The following is a 16172-nucleotide window of genomic DNA, read 5'->3' on the forward strand; positions in this document are numbered from 1 at the left end:
ATATATATATATATATATATATATATATATATATATATATATATATATATATGAGACCCACCAATTATGTGTGGCAAGTTGATATGATTTGGACGGTTCAAACATGTTCTTGGCAAAAGAATGATTAAATTGGCTGCCTTTCACAATTAGTATGTTTTGGATTAAAGGCAATAAAAAAAAAGACCATTAAATTATTATTATTTTATATAAATTAATACCTTAAAAATAANGGACTTTTCTTTTCCTTTCCTTCTGTCTTTCTTTTTGTTTCTTCCATTCCTGTTGCTTTTGGTTCGGTACGGCCTAGACGAGACAAATGTTGTCGACGATGGCTAATCCCTCGTTTCACCTATCGAGATATAAAAACTGATATTTATAGGAGACTGCCAGACTGCTCGTCATGTGATGGGTAGCCCTTGGATTCACCTCTTGAGATATAAAAACTCATCTCTATAGGACACTGCTAGACTGTTCGTCATGTGATGGGTAGCCCTTGGATTCACCTCTCGAGATATAAAAACTCATGTCTATAGGAGACTGCCAGACTGCTCGTCATGTGATGGGTAGCCCTTGGATTCACCTCTTGAGATATAAAAACTCATCTATAGAGAAAGACTATCAAACTGCTCGTTATATGATGGGTAGCCCTTATATTCACCTCTCGAGATATAAAAACTCATCTATAGAGGAGACTATAAGATTGCTCGTTGTATAATGGGTAGCCCTTATATTCACCTCTCGAGATATAAAAACTCATCTATAGAGGAGACTGTTAAAAAAAAAAAAAAAAAAAAAAAAAAAAAAAAAAAAAAAAAAAAAAAAAAAAAAAAAAAAAACCACAAATTAAAAAGGTGTCACCAATCTAATCATACTTTATTTCCCCCTTCACATCATATTATCCTTTAAATTATGCTCTTTTTAATTAAATAATTTTAAAATCAAATACCTTGAAATTAAAATAATAATAATAATAATAATAATAATTGTTTGCTTGTATAAGTCAATTAAAATTCTTAATATTTTAGTGAAATAAAATATATTCATCGAGATTAACGGAATATTTGATTAATCAGATTAATTAAACGGTGGGTATTACCAAAACGTGGCAGCACAACAACCCAATTATAATAATTATAAATTGTAATTATTAATATAATTTTATTAAATGAATTAATTATATATTTTTTTTTTCTGTATTTGTAGATCTTTATAGGTTTATAATATTTTTTGTTTGTTTATATAAATTAGGAAATGAAATTAAAAAATGGGTTTTTATATTGTGTGGGCAAAATTAGATAATAATTTTGTTACTAAAAATTAAACTATTATGTGAAATTACAAAAATGGGTATGGTAAGGGTACCCAACAAGCTACCTTAAATGAAACAATTTGTAAATATATATATTAAAAAAAAAAAACAGTAATTTAAAATAAATAAATAAATATATTTATAAAATTAAAATAGGTGCCCATGCCGCTAGTCATGGTCCACCCCTACTTTAATTTAGTGAAATTAAGCAATAAATTAAAACGAAATTCTCACATCATAAAAATTAAATAGGTATGAATTATATTCAAATATTTTCCGACCAAAAAACACTGGAAGGAAGACTGGAACGTCAACATGCATCTACTATTGAATTCACTCGACTCGATAGTACCCCGTTTTTTGTCAAAGTCATTGAATGAGCAAGTCGTCAATCCCTAAAACGGGCCTCTAATATATTTTATCTGCTGGGTTACTTGTGGACATTTTACCAGAGGTTTCTATTCTATCAATTTACCCTTTTTTTTTTTAATTTCTGTTGGAGCATATACTCGGGGGAGGTGTAGAGCAGACGATTTCAAAGCGGACTTCCGGAAGATGGCCAAGATTAAATTTAATGATTTAATTAACTGAAAAAATAAATAAAAATAAAAATAAAAATAAATATATATATAAAAATATAATCTTGAAAAAATAAAAAATAAATAAATTTAGGATAAATTAAAAAAAAAAAAGGGGGAATAAATGGAAGGTAAATCAAAGAGGAGCTGAAGGACCCCCGTTTGTAGGAATAAAAGTAAGGCTTTTCTTCCTTCTTCAACCTCTTTTCATCACCAACTTGCCATAGACGGAAAGTTGCAGAAGCATAAGAAGAAGAGAGGCGGCCAGGATAATCGGAGGAGATTTCGATTCCTGAAGGAAGGTCGGAGTGCGATTGACAGTCACGTATAATTTCAAGGTTATCTCTTATTCTTCTTGGAACAAGCTTCAATTTCTCTGTCTTTCGTTTAATTTTCCATTGGGGGGTTTTCAAGTGCAATACTGTTAACACCATGATTCTTCTGATTCTTAGGAGCTGCTCTTTGATCTTCTTTCCTGGAATCGATTTTTCATTGGCTTTTCTTTTCCCCTGCAAATCCTTATCAGTTGCGCGTTTTTCATTCATGGGGTAAATTTTCTGATCATCTTAATTGATGGATTTTTAGCAGTTTTCTTGTTATGCAAATTAGATTTATATTGGGAGGAATCGATATCAAATTCTGCATTTGAGTTGTTTGCTTTTGGCTGCAAACAAGATCGGAAGACGAAGGGGGGAGGGGGGAAACGCTATGATTTAGTTTAGCTTCTTTGATTAAGATCCTGTTAGTGTTGTATGTCTTAATTGAAGGATTCTTGAGAACTTCTCCTCCAGGCTGATTTCCTGTAGCTGCCATGTTCTTCGTTGTTCAATTATTTTAAAAGGATGAGGCATCTCTCACTTTTTGGCTACTTTATGCTTAAAGTTAACTAAAAGTATTATCTATTGTAATTGAGTATGCTTGATGTCTGTTGACCATGTTGAAGCTAATAACTTCGTTTAGACTTCTGCAGTGTTATTTCTTACACCATTCATATTAATAATTCATGTGTTTAGGCTTTGTGTTTATATCTTGATATACAGGCTTGTGTTGACCTAATGGTCAATAAGGATCAATGTAAATCGTAAATGGTTTGAAGGAGGTCGTTACTCCGTTAGTATAGTCGTTACTCCGTTAGTATAGTCAATAATTTCAATAACATTAAATGAACTTATGCCATGATGTCTGCTTACTTAGGATCTAATAATGTCCAAAGAGAAACATAGAACCTAGCAAGGGACTTAATACCTTAATTGACTCGATATACCTTCTAAAGATCCTATTCTTTCTCGCTCCTCACAACCTCCACATAAAAGCACAAACACCAGCATGCCATAAAAAATTTCCCCTCCCAAGAGGGCAGATAGAGGAGAAAGATCATCTATGTAATAGCCCAAGCCCATCGCTAGGAGATTGTCTTCTTTGGGTTTTCGCTCAAGGTTTTTAAAACGCGTCTGTTAGGGAAAGGTTTCCACACGCTTATAAAGAATGTTTCGTTCTCATGAACTTGTCTCACATCGATTGAAGAAGGGAACAAGTGCTAGCGAGGACGTTGGGTCTCGAAGGGGGTGGATTGTGAGATCTCACATTTGTTGGGGAGGAGAACAATGCATTTTTTATAAGGCTGTGGAAACCTCTCCCTAACAGACGCGTTTTAAAAACCTTGAAGGGAAGCCCGAAAGTGAAAATCCAAAGAGGACAATATCTACTAGCGGTGTGCTTAGACGGTTACAATCTAGTTGTAGTCTCTATGAGTGGCAGATTGGAAATATCCTATGACAACAAAATATAGTAGGGTTAAGTGGTTGTTTTCTAAAAATAATCAAACAAAATCCCAGTTCATATGTTAGGCACAGTATTGAGATCATATTGAAAAGGTTAAATTTACTTGGTGCAAACTATTGGAGTTTTGATTGAATTGTTCTTAGTTCTACAAATACCAGTAGTTTTGGAATGTTGGCATATGCTACTTTGTCATCTGGAAAACTCGAAAGTGCTTGGTCATTCAGATATTCCCCTAGTCGTGTTTTATTTTATGAAAAGTCCTGTCAAACTATTTGTAGTCATCTTCTCCCCAGCTTACGTGGTTGAAGCTTGGAAGGGATTGCCAGGTTAGATCAGATGTATAACTAGACAAGATTCCATAAAAATATTGCTCAGCACAGTTTCAGAAACCTCTGTGCTTATGGATGCTTTGTTTGTCATTAATCTTTTGTTTATTCAGTTGATAAACCATTTTAATCTGGTAATACTCATGTAACATATACAATTGCTTTACTGTTGATATAAATCATCAGGTTTTCCATCGGCCATGTCACGGTGTTCGATCTAAGAAGTGATTCTTGATTATGAGACTTAACTATGCTAGAAAAATACATTATATTATTGAATCTGATTCAACTTTTTTTGTGTGGTGAAGATGAACTAAGGAATTGATTCCCCACTTTAAAATGGTTATTTATAGATATGCATAGTGTTTTAGAATTGATTTGATGAAACAAGGTGCTTGCAGGTATCACTTTTGAGTATGTATTTATCAGTTATATGATCACTTTTGGTTTGTAACAGAACAGTGGTTGTCTTGGATGCTACACAAAGCCCAAACTAAAAACTAAGCTCAACGAACCGTCGAAAGGTCAACCAATTCATTATGATGGACTAGAGAAACCCAGCAGATCAGAGGATTTCTGGACTACTAGTACATTTGATGTGGACAATAGTGCAGGTCAATCACAAGGTAGTATGTCATCAATGAGTACAATCAACCAGATGCACAATCCACACGGTAGCTCGGGCAACGTACACAACCCCTCAGAATTCATAAATCATGGTGAGTATCTTCCCGCTCGCTCTATTCTTTCAATTCCTCAATTGGTCATGTCAAGGGAACTTAACTATACTTATGTAACGGCTCAAGCCCACCGTTAGTAGATATTGTCCTCTTTGGGCTTACCCTTTCGGGGTTCCTTTAAGGTTTTTAAAACGCGTCTGCTAGGGAGAGGTTTCCACACCCCTATAAAGAATGTTTCGTTCTCCTCCTCAATCGATGTGAGATCTTACAATCCACCTCCTTCAGGGCTTAGCGTTCTCACTGGCGTTCGTTCCTCTCTCCAATTGATGTGAGATCTCACAATCTACCCCCTTTGGGCCCCAGTGTCCTCGTTGGCACACCGCCGTGTCTGGCTTGGATACCATTTGTAATAGCCTAAGCACACAACTAGCAGATATTGTCCTTTTTGGACTTTCCCTTTCAGGTTTCCCCTCAAGGTTTTTAAAACGCGTCTGCTAGGAAGAGGTTTCCACACCTTTATAAAGAATGATTCGTTCACCTCCCAACCGATGTGGGATCTCACAACTTATGAGTCTTGGACCGTAAATGGACGATTTGTTTAAGTTACTAGAGTGTAATTCGCCAATTTGTTCATTTTACTATACCTTTTTACGACCCAGTTCTCTCTTTAATTTTTCTATGTGATCATCCCATGGCTTTGAAGAATGGTATTGGCACTAGTAACTATTTTTTTATCTTGGTTGTAGGCTTTCTTCTGTGGAATCAAACTAGGCAACGCTGGACGGGGAATAGATCTGAAAACCGAGCACCGCAGTTTCAAGAACCCAAGCTAGAGTAAGCTGCTCTCTAGTCCGTCAGATTAACAAAATCGAACATCAGTACTTCGTTATAGTAATCTTACTCGGCTTTCCTATTGCAGCTGCAATGCAACATATGAAAATTTACTAGGGAGCAACAAGCCATTCCGCCAACCAATTCCACTCAGCGTAAGTTCTTGACCTGTCTAAACTCTTTCATGTTCTGGAAACCAAACCAACCTCGAACCGAATCATGTCGTAGATTGATGTTGGTTAAAACGTGCAGGAAATGGTAGATTTTCTTGTGGATGTATGGGAACAAGAAGGGTTGTATGATTGATTAATTTGAAGAGTGCACAAGGCTTCATAGTCTCACTGTGAGTCCATGGCTTTATTTGAACCATCAAAATCTGCCTTGTATTGCTGAAACTTCAAATGAACATTTACCCTGTTGCTGCTGCCGCCGCCTCTTTTTGGTGCTTGGTTTGATTTTCTCGTAGTGCCTTGGAGCTTTATATCTTTACTCTGCTGTAGAAAATTCAGCTGTGCTAGAAGTTACTGTTTTTGCAAATTATTTTTCTTTTCTTTCCTCTTTTAGTAAATGATAAACAAATCTCAACATGAACGAACAGTAAATTAAATTACAAATTTACTCACTAAATTTTAAATTACTTTTCAAAGTTACCGTTTTATTTCAATTAAAAAAAAAAAAAAAAAATTATGATGGGTAGACACAAAATGGAATTTTTTGAATTTTGAAAAATTATAAATTTTATTATTTATATTTAATGAATCAATTCGTAAAGTTTTGAACTTTTTAAAAATTTATTAGACTTAAAATTGAAAGCTATCCCCCTATCCTAGTTATATGCCGTCGTTGTTGTCGTCTTTTGCTTACATTCCTATATAATACCAATTTCAATTTCTCTCTCTTGTTGTCATAACTCTCTTTTCAAAACCTCTCTCCCCTGTATTCTAAAATCTTCTCTTGAAATCGAGACTTGAGGTTTGTATTCACGTTGCCCAACTGCAGACAACGTAACTCGAAGTAGGCTTGACCTACTCAGAGTGGGTGCTGCACAATTGTCAAATCCGTTGCCTAAAAACAACGATTGTGACCGTTGCTCTGAGTTATAATTTACATGACTAAATAAACCTGCATTTTATAGTTCAATAATTATTTTTTGTTTAGCTTTTTTATTTTTAAAATTTTATAAAACTTAAATATCAAACCGTTATAATATATCACTAACAGCCATTCTAATCGTCAAATATTCTTAATTTTTATAATATATTTAGAAGTATAGTAGGTTCGAGTTTGATTGATCGGATTGACCCAACCCGACCTAATTTTTTTATTTTTGAAAATCCAATACAATTTTTATGATTTGAGTTGAATAATCTGAACTAACAAATTATTACGTCGTCATATGAACCCTTCTACGTCATAACTTAGCCGATTTAATTTAATGTTAGAAGGTGGAGAAAAAATGGTTAGGATTTAAGAAGTATTATGAAATGGAACAAATTCGTTGGACAAATTTTGGACAATTGGAATTTAATGAATTATTTAAAGGACAGATTGAGAAATGATAAGACACGACCACAAGTCTTTCCCAAATAAAGAAATCTACGAATGAATAAGACTTGTCATTGTCAGCAAATAAGATCATTTGGGCCCACATTCACCATACACAATTTGACACGTGTACGTTGATTGGATTTCTTGCTTATGATTATACAGTAAAAGGAAATTCAGACCCCAACACAACGGGTCGCCCAGGGTCTTTTCGATCATCATATCGCGGATTACAAGGATCTAAATCCTAGCCCTTCAAATTGATGACGGAACTTCATTGATCTCAATCATCACCGTTCATTCCATTTTAGCCCTTGGATTCTTTATATTAATATTGCTTCAATCATTGCAATTTAAATGCTTAAAATTGAATTGAGTTGAGAAGTTTAGTTTAAAATTTGGGGTTTGTCGGTCACTAGACCCAATAAAATTATGAGTCTGACGGCAATATGTAATGGGCTAAAGCGGACAATATCAGTTTACGGTGGGTTTTGGCTATTATATATGGTATCATAACTAGTCATCGAACGGTGCAATGCACTGATCGGAGTAGGGCTAAACCCACGCATTTTAAAATCGTAGGGCTGATAGCAATATGTTACGGGCCAAAATGGACAATATCTACTAGCAATGAGCTTGAACGGTAAATATTCTCTCTCTTTTTATTGATAAGGTTGTAATCAAGCACATGCAGTAGTTCCAATAACAAATAGAAATCAGACCCTCCATTTTGCATCTCATGCATGTTAAACACTAAACACCCAATTAGGTAAACATTTTGAGAATCAAACAACGAGTGTATGAACAGAGATCATATGCTTTTTCCTAATAAGAATGTGAAAATATCTTCCTAATAGAGGCGTATTAAAACTGTGAGGTTGATGACGATACGTAACGGGTTAAAGCAGACAATATCTACTAGTGGTGGACTTTAGTCGTACAAGTGATATCAGAGCCAGACATTGGGCGGTGTGCTAGCAAGGACGGTAGGCTCCCAAGGGAGGTGGATTGTGAAATCTCACGTCGGTTGGAGAGGGGAACGAAGTATTCGTTACAAGGGTGTGAAAACCTCTCCCTACTAAACACGTTTTAAAATTATGAGGCTGATGACAATACATGACGTGCCAATATTTACTAATGGTGGACTTGGATAATTACAAATGGTATCAGAACCAGACATAGAGCGGTGTGCTAGCAAGGATTTTGGACTTTAAAAGAAGGTGGATTGTGAGATCCCACATCAATTGGAGAGTGGAACGAAGTATTACGTAATACGTAACGGGTTAAAACGGACAACATCTACTAGCGGTGAAAAGTGGTCAGTTAATAAGTGAATGCCCCCTTTTTGGCATCACCCTTCCTCTCATCTATTTATGTCTCTTCCGCACCCGACATGTCTTAACCTTGTCCACTGATAGCTCTACCCTTTCACGATGGCTATGCCATTCCTCAAACTGCCTATTGTTCTTGCTGTGTTCTTCTTCATCTTCTTCTTCTTCTCAGCTGTTCCTCCCAAGTCAGGTAATGATGCATACAATCTCACATCTCTGGTTCTGTTATTCACTTCTAAGGACCCTTTTGTTCTTGCGTCCAGTTGGGTTGATTTTGGAGGAAAACATGAAGATTGGTTCACGCCCGCCGGGATGTGTTAATAAGTGCATGAGTTGTAGGCCGTGCATGGCGGCGGCGGCGGCGGTGGTGCCGGTGCATAAGATGAAGGGGAAGGCCTTCAATGCCATTGCGTCCTCTCGGGAGGAAGTGGGTAGCTATTATCTTCTCTCGTGGAAATGCCAATGTGGGAATAAGATCTATCAACCCTAACCCTAGCCTACCATTGTGAGATCGCACGGTCCGATAAAAAATTGGAAGCCCAGAAGTGAAAACTTAAACTTGAGGAGAAGCTCGGGACAGTCCAAACAAGACAATATCGGCTAGTTGTGGACTTGGGCTGTTACAACTTACAAGTTTTATCCCTCTCGTCTTTTAATCGAAAGTATGTTTAAATTGTGTGAGGTATCAAAATGTAATTCAAGTATGTATATTTTTTATACCGATTTTGTTTTTATATATATTTAATAATAAAATTTTGTATAGTTTAGTGGATAAGACATTAATTATTATTTTAAAATTAGATGCATCGAGCATGTAGTAAAGAAAAATAAGTCTAATTTTTATTTATTATTTATTATTTATTATTATTTTATTTTATTTTATTTTATTTTTGAAGAAAAACCCTTAAGACTAGATTCCATATATATATATTAAAATTTTAATATATTAAATTTGCAATATTTGGATAATTTGGGCCGAGTTAGCCCATTGACTCACTGGATTTGGGCCGGCCCATGTGGCTTAAGCCCTTAATGGAAAGGAATGACTAATAAGTGAACAGAGAAATGGAATCGGAGTTGATGCTTCCATGCTCGACTAATGGCAACGTTCTCAAGCTCTCTGCACCATTATTCACAGTCCTTTACCGCCTTTTCAATCGCTGTTCTTCTCTGTTCATGCTTCCATACTCGGCTGGAAACCGGCTTCTCTTCGCGTCGTTGCGACTTTCAATTTTTTTGCTCTTCTTCGATCCTTGAGCTGCATCCGCCGTGTGTAGCGCAGCAATACGGCGGCCACCAGACTCCGATCCGCCTTCCGAGAAGGATCTGTTCGTCTAATAGGTTTCTTTTCGTTTCTGATGTTATCTCCATTTTATTTGCTTAATGGGATGGATTTCTTGTGATAAGGCCTAAAAATTTTAGTGCATTAAAATGGTCTTGTCATTGCTTATTTCTAGCGTTTTTGTACCGTAGGTGGAGAAGTCTGCGTTATCATTGTTTCTATGGAATGGTCTGCATAAGCGAAAATGAAAATTATTAGCGCATGAATTTAGTTCGCCTTCTGCTAGTGGTCGTCATCGCTAGATACAATTAATAACAATGTTATTTATCCATTTTGATTTCTGGTAGTTTAGAAGTTAATCATCCATAAATGTTGTTCGGATTTTTAGTCATCCGGAAGTTTGTTAGGCCTTTGGATGCATATGTGCTTAGCCATTGTATTAGCTTCTTATGTTTTATTTTGGACGTTTGTTAGGTAGGAAATTTTGCTCCATACGTTTTAAATATGTCATAAATCATACCGGAAAAGAAATTATCGCATTTGGAGGGTGCGATTCTGGTGCATGTGCAGCTACTCTTTGGAAATTTCCATCAAGTATGTGGGCGAAGTTCAAATACCAATTGTGAAGAAATTCGTACACTAAATCTGAGTATCCATTTTAGCTGCAAGTGGAAAGGCATTTTCCGCATCCATCTGTTGTTTTCTTGGAAGAGTAATGGCTGTTTTTAGGATTCCACTTCAGTTCCGAGTGTAAGATGAAAGAAGAGTGTCTTCTATTCTAGCCCCTTATACAGCTGCTGGCGATTTTTGGTCTTTAAAGGTGATAAATCACAATTCCGCCCAAATGCTCTAGTTGTTAAGCTTGGATAACGTAATTTTTTTCAATTCATTTTCAGCACTCTCTTCCGATGGTTGGCCAAATATTCATTTTTGTTCATGATACCTAACATGTGATCTTTTAACACGAAATGGGATGGAAGTGACGTTGTGGTGATCTGAGTTTTTCTACCCTAAATTGGTATACTTCTTCCGAACTTTTTTTGTGAATGTAGCTCCTTGAGTATGGAAAATTTGAATGTTTTCTGCAATTTTCTTGCAATTCTAGGAGATTGTTTATCTTCATCTTTTCTACTAATCTCTTAATAGTGAATTTAGTGTTTTGTTTAATAAAAGAAGAATGGAGAGAAAGAGAAAGTGAAGGAACAGGAAGTGCCTTTTATAAGTTGTTCTTGAGAATCATTTTAGGGTGAATACGTGACCAAAGTAGATAAGGTTACTGTTGAGTAGGTAACAATGAATTTATTTACGGAAAGAATTGGTAACAATGAATCAAGGAATGCTCCTGTGGGGTCTTACAAGCTTTGTATATCATTTGGAATTTGAATTCATACTGATTTTCTGATGGGTCTTAATGAGATTTGTACGACTAATTCGTGCACAAATTATTGTAATGAATCCTCTTTCGTCCATGATTAGTTTTCTCACTTTTGCAGGGAATGTTAGTCCAGATTCTGTTGCGTTAATTGCTGCTGCTGCTGCTGCTAAAAGAGTTCTGCCAATGAAAAATCATGGAAGAAAGGGACTCAACGCTCACAGTCCAACTCTCTGACCAGGCCTTAATAACAATCAACTCACACAGCTCATGGTGATGGCTTAGAAGATGGTTGGGTGGGAGTCTCATATTCGCTAACTAAGGTATTATGAGTTTATAAATAAGGAATATATTTTCAATGGTAAGAAGCTTTTTAGGGAAACCGAAAGCAAGCCATGAGATTTTATACTCAAAAGTGGACAGTTTCATACCAGAATGGAGATTCATGATTTCTAACCTGGTATCAAAGTCATGTTTTTAACTTAACAATGTCAATAAAATCTTCAAGTATCAAACAAAAAAGTTGTGAGTCTTGAAGGTATAGTAAAAAATGACTTAAGTGTCGAACAAAGGATGTACTTTGTTCGATGGCTCTAGAGGGTTGAGCTTCAATCCAGAGAAGAATTTGTGGTGTACTTTATTGAAGGGGAGAAATGTTGGGAGAGAGTCCCACGTTAGAGGAGAAGATGGTCATGAGTCTATAAGTAAAGAATAACGAATACATTGTCATTGGTGTAAGGACTTTGGGAGAAACTAAAATTAAAGGAACGAGAGTTCATATTCTAGGTGGATGATATCATATCATTGTGGAGCTTCGTAATTCCTAACAAGATGTCGTCCACTCGTTTGCAATCGGCTAAAAGAGAACCTATTCGGCTGCAACTGCTACCACTCATTCACCAGGTATTTGTTCTTTACCCTCATCTCCCATTTCATCAAGCTTCCAGTTATATTTCCAATAATTCTGATTTTTGTATGCTTTTCGAGTCAAGTTTGATTTATATAACTCAAGTTTTCAAAAACTTTTCCACATGCTAAAAGCTACAGTTTTGTTATTTCCGTCGGTACCACAGATTATCAAGAGCCGTCCACGTGTACAACGACACCAGAATGGTGGGTCCCTGACTCTGGTGCGTTGCATCGACGTGTCGTACGGCAGGAGGTCGAAGCTTGCATTGGCCCTCTGGTGGTGAACCCACAGGTTGACAACTAACCCTAAAGTATCGATTTCACTGGCTCAGCCTTTTCCATGTTTGTCTTCATCCTTTGATGCCCATGTCTACGATCGAAATATTTCTGAAAAATAAATTTGCGCATTTCCCATTAAAGTTTTAACATTTTTTTTACTTTTCCCTCACATTTTTAAATCCCTTTTTAAGTTTTATCTCACTTATATACCCTCTTCATTAAAATTAAGATATATAAACTTAATTTAATTTTGAAGTTTATTAAGAGACGGACTCTATGTTCGTTTTTACCAAGCTAAAAGCTCATTTTGACATGTATGTAAATATTTGAAATTAGTTTAATACGATAGTTTGTAGTTAATTTTAATAGGATTAATATTTTCAATTTTAGTGTGTAAGTGTATTTTTGAATTTTTAGAATAAGTTTAATAATATTAATGAAATTTATGAAGTATTAATGATTTTTATTTAAATTAATTATAATTTTTAAAAAAATTTCAAGAATATTATTGAAGCTTTATTTTTATTAGTTTATTGTTTTTCATCAAAATCAACAAAATTCTTTTAATTTTTTTAGACAAAAATTTAGCCTTCCATCGCCGCCCCTATATAAATCTCTCCTGCCACTGATTCTAAGAATGGAGGCGTACCCATACTCTTTTGTCTCTGACACTTTGGTTCCATAAACTCCCATCAATAATTCTCACCCAATGCTTTGACTTCATAGTTCCACCTTCTTCTTCAATCCCATCTCCCAAAATTCCTTATATCAAAGCCTACAAGCATGCTGTTGAGAAGTTCTTCAACCCCAATTTTCAATTCTTGGCTTCACCAAACCAAATCCTCCCCTTCAGAATCGGACCAAATCCACCAGCTTCAAAGAACCAAGTCCCTCTCATTTCACCCTCCTCCAGCGCCTTTATTGAAAGAATCGGCGAACAGAGTTACTCAGAACTTGCTGGACTCAGATTCAGCAGATCCCATAAAGAAGATTCCGGTACCGAGGAGTTGTAAAGCTCGATCAAAAGTGAAATCCAGGGAGAATGGAGTACCAGATTCCTCTTCGTCTTCGATTCATGGTGTGTTTTCTAATTCTGGGTTGGGTTTGAAATCTCCAAATTATGAGGTTCGCGATGAGAAGAGGGATGCATGTGTTCTGCAGACGCTGGTCGTCGGCGGTGGTATGGGGAGCGACGGCGGCCGGGTGTGTGGCGGCGGAAGAGGTTCGGACGGTGGTGGTGGTGGAGGGGATAATGGTAGGTCAGGGTTTAACAATCACCATGGAAGCAATAGCACCGATGCTTATTATCAGAAGATGATTGAAGCGAACCCAACCAACGCTCTTCTACTTGGAAATTATGCCAAGTTCTTGAAAGAGGTACTTTGGTTATCTTGTAATCTCTTGGAAAATTCTTCAATGGCTGACCCTTCTGATTATGCTCTTCCATTTAGGTCCATGGAGATTTTTCCAAAGCCGAAGAGTTTTGTGGAAGGGCAATTCTGGCTGATCCGAACGATGCAAATATTCTATCGCTGTATGCCGATCTGATTTGGCATACACAGAAGGATGCTCAACGAGCTGAGTCATATTTTGATCAAGCTGTTAAAAGTTCGCCAGATGATTGGTAAGAACAGATTAAAATTTCAGCTTGAGAACTGATTGATTCTGGTTTAATTTGCTAGAAAGAGATTGTGTTGTCTGGTGATTAATTCGTTTACTTTTGATTGTTCTTGATAATGGATCAATTTGATTTCGACATGAATTCAAGAACTTGAACAGACCATAACTTCAATGTCAATCCATTTACTTAAAATTCATTGGTTGTGAACATTCCAATCTGATTCTGGCTTGTATCTTTTCTTCAAGATTTGAGAAATTGATCTTCGTTACCATGTGGTGTAGTCTAGTTGTCATCAATTTAAATCAATTACATTTTATAATTAGAATCTCCCAGTTAAACTTGTTTAAGTTCTTGATCAAGTGTTGAAATGGATAGAGTATTTCATACGTCTTTGCTAATCTGTTTATGATATTGTTTCAATTCAAAGTTAATTTAGTTGTCACAAAATCTTCTTCTCTGTTTACAGCTATCTCCTAGCTTCATATGCACAGTTTCTTTGGAATGCCGATGTCGATGAAGATGACAATCCAGCAGACCAGTATGAAACAGGGGAAAGCTGCCCGTCTCCGCCTGGTTTCGGTCATGGAGCTACTCACCATTCTCCTCTGGCTGCAGCTTCATAATCTCACGAAATATGTAGCACTCTACTTCCCACTGTAAGATAACTAAAATAAAGCATCAGCTCCTTACCATCTTTTGCTTATAGTGTATATGTAATTTTGGCAGAATGAGTATGATTCTCTAACTGTAACCTTTCTATTACTTATCTTATGTAAAAAGTGAATAAATAAAGCTTCTCTGGCCTTTTTCCAGTATGTTGTATAGAGGAAGATTTAGTATCATCTTCCTTTTTAGCACTTGTTTTACCCTTGTGATAAAATTACTACTCTGAAGGTTTTGTCGGTAACAACTGAACGGTCGAGATTGGACGTGGGTGTACAAGCCCCCGATCCCGATCCGAGTATGAGGAACTATGTGTTTGATTAAAGAATGAAAAAGATAAAGTTGGTAGTATTTAGTACTTGATTTGGTTGGCATAGTGGAAGATTATAGGGATAGATTGGGTTGCAAATTGTAGCAAGATCTTTTTCTTGTATGTGGCCATTTGCAGATATGCTTGTGTTTGTGGTTTGTGGATGGTTTCATCAAATTTGGGTCACTTTTGATGTCATTATCTTTCATGCATCAACCAAGCTGTTCCAAAGCATGCTTTAAAGTATTTTAATCTTGTAATATAAGCTACAATTTTAGTTTTAGTACGTTCTTCACACTTTTACGTTAATTAGTATGAGATACTTTTTCATTTGAAGTTAGAGATTTCGATTCTAATGTACTTTACTTGTACTAAAGGCATCTATTTTAATTTTTAATTCGAATTGCTTACTTTATTCGACAGGCGTGATTAAGGAAAATGAACACGAAGACCCAGAAACTTCCAACGAAGATACGACATACACGGTTAAATTTTGCCTTTTGTCTTAATATATTTCCTATTTTTCAAGCGAGCTAATGAAGTATCTCTTAACCGTTGAACCAGTCGACAATCATGTTTATAGAAGATCAAAGATCGATGTGCCGAAATCGAGAGAGAGAAAAACATAGAAGACAACGGAACCCGTATGATATCTCACTTATACTGAAAGAGTATCCATTTCAATTTTGATATGATATTATTAGGTAGGCTTTAATTTGTATTACTATTGAATGAAACACTTTTTTAAGTGTTTAGGGAGAACTCATTGTTATCTTCTTATCATCTTCCTCAAAACACAATTGCTTACACTGGTGGCTATGTCTAAATTATTTATCTAATCTAATCTTATGTATTATTACTAAAAAGCTACTAAATTTTTAATCATATATTTAACTTTAAAACATTAAATGTCTCATTAATTATAACAATCATTTCAAGAAAGGATAGTTGTTGAATTTGCAAGTTATTTCTAAATCTTATTTAAATCATATCTCATTAACATAACTTGTGGTGCACTAAAGAAGCAACTGATTGGAATGTTTAATTTGATCAATCAAACTAAAGCCAAAAAGTAAACATACTTCCAAAACATCAATTAGTGCCATTTGCTGGTGAAGAATGATGACATTTACGGTCTTAAATCATCGACCATCGATCGTTGGTTGAATCAAACAAGCTTGTTCATTTGTTTCATAACTATAGTGTGACTGATATAATTTAAAGATAAAAGTTGTGTTCAAAACTTTTGTTTTTTAAATTTTAACTTTGATTATTAACGTGGAGTTGAAAATTCCAAGTCTTTGTTTAGTACAGATGCACGATATAAACGAGTAGTAAATGGAAATATTGTCTT

General features: G+C 35.7%; 3 protein-coding genes and 1 long non-coding RNA gene across 6 annotated transcripts; all 4 read left to right on the forward strand.

The window, feature by feature from the left end:
* The first annotated feature begins 2035 nt into the window (after nucleotides 1-2035).
* On the forward strand, nucleotides 2036-6091 carry LOC111807551. Its single transcript, XM_023693317.1, has 6 exons — nucleotides 2036-2225; nucleotides 2340-2435; nucleotides 4458-4714; nucleotides 5422-5509; nucleotides 5595-5661; nucleotides 5759-6091. Exons 2-6 carry the CDS (start codon nucleotides 2431-2433, stop codon nucleotides 5810-5812), a joined length of 471 nt encoding a protein of 156 aa, XP_023549085.1. The 5' UTR covers nucleotides 2036-2225; nucleotides 2340-2430; the 3' UTR covers nucleotides 5813-6091.
* A 2393-nt stretch (nucleotides 6092-8484) lies between these two features.
* On the forward strand, nucleotides 8485-8872 carry LOC111807104 (EPIDERMAL PATTERNING FACTOR-like protein 1). Its single transcript, XM_023692680.1, has 2 exons — nucleotides 8485-8572; nucleotides 8646-8872. Exons 1-2 carry the CDS (start codon nucleotides 8485-8487, stop codon nucleotides 8870-8872), a joined length of 315 nt encoding a protein of 104 aa, XP_023548448.1.
* Nucleotides 8873-9490: 618 nt separating this feature from the next.
* LOC111806571 lies at nucleotides 9491-12384 on the forward strand. The gene is made up of 5 exons (XR_002816827.1): nucleotides 9491-9723; nucleotides 10139-10484; nucleotides 11158-11359; nucleotides 11823-11939; nucleotides 12110-12384. It is a non-coding gene; the product is annotated as an uncharacterized LOC111806571 (long non-coding RNA).
* Nucleotides 12385-12818: 434 nt separating this feature from the next.
* LOC111806569 lies at nucleotides 12819-15637 on the forward strand. Of its 3 annotated transcripts, XR_002816825.1 has the most exons (5): nucleotides 12819-13601; nucleotides 13676-13848; nucleotides 14312-14501; nucleotides 15242-15303; nucleotides 15383-15637. XR_002816825.1 is itself a non-coding variant. In XM_023691939.1 (4 exons), exons 1-3 carry the CDS (start codon nucleotides 13008-13010, stop codon nucleotides 14466-14468), a joined length of 924 nt encoding a protein of 307 aa, XP_023547707.1. In that variant the 5' UTR covers nucleotides 12819-13007; the 3' UTR covers nucleotides 14469-14501; nucleotides 15242-15637. The 3 variants fall into 3 exon arrangements, 2 of the variants coding, with proteins under 2 accessions (XP_023547707.1, XP_023547706.1); XM_023691939.1 differs by having other exon boundaries at nucleotides 15242-15637; XM_023691938.1 differs by lacking the exons at nucleotides 15242-15303; nucleotides 15383-15637 and having other exon boundaries at nucleotides 14312-14660.
* Nucleotides 15638-16172: the final 535 nt, after the last annotated feature.

The sequence above is a fragment of the Cucurbita pepo genome, chromosome LG12 (genome assembly GCF_002806865.2).
Source record: "Cucurbita pepo subsp. pepo cultivar mu-cu-16 chromosome LG12, ASM280686v2, whole genome shotgun sequence".
NCBI classification, from domain to species: Eukaryota; Viridiplantae; Streptophyta; class Magnoliopsida; order Cucurbitales; family Cucurbitaceae; genus Cucurbita; species Cucurbita pepo.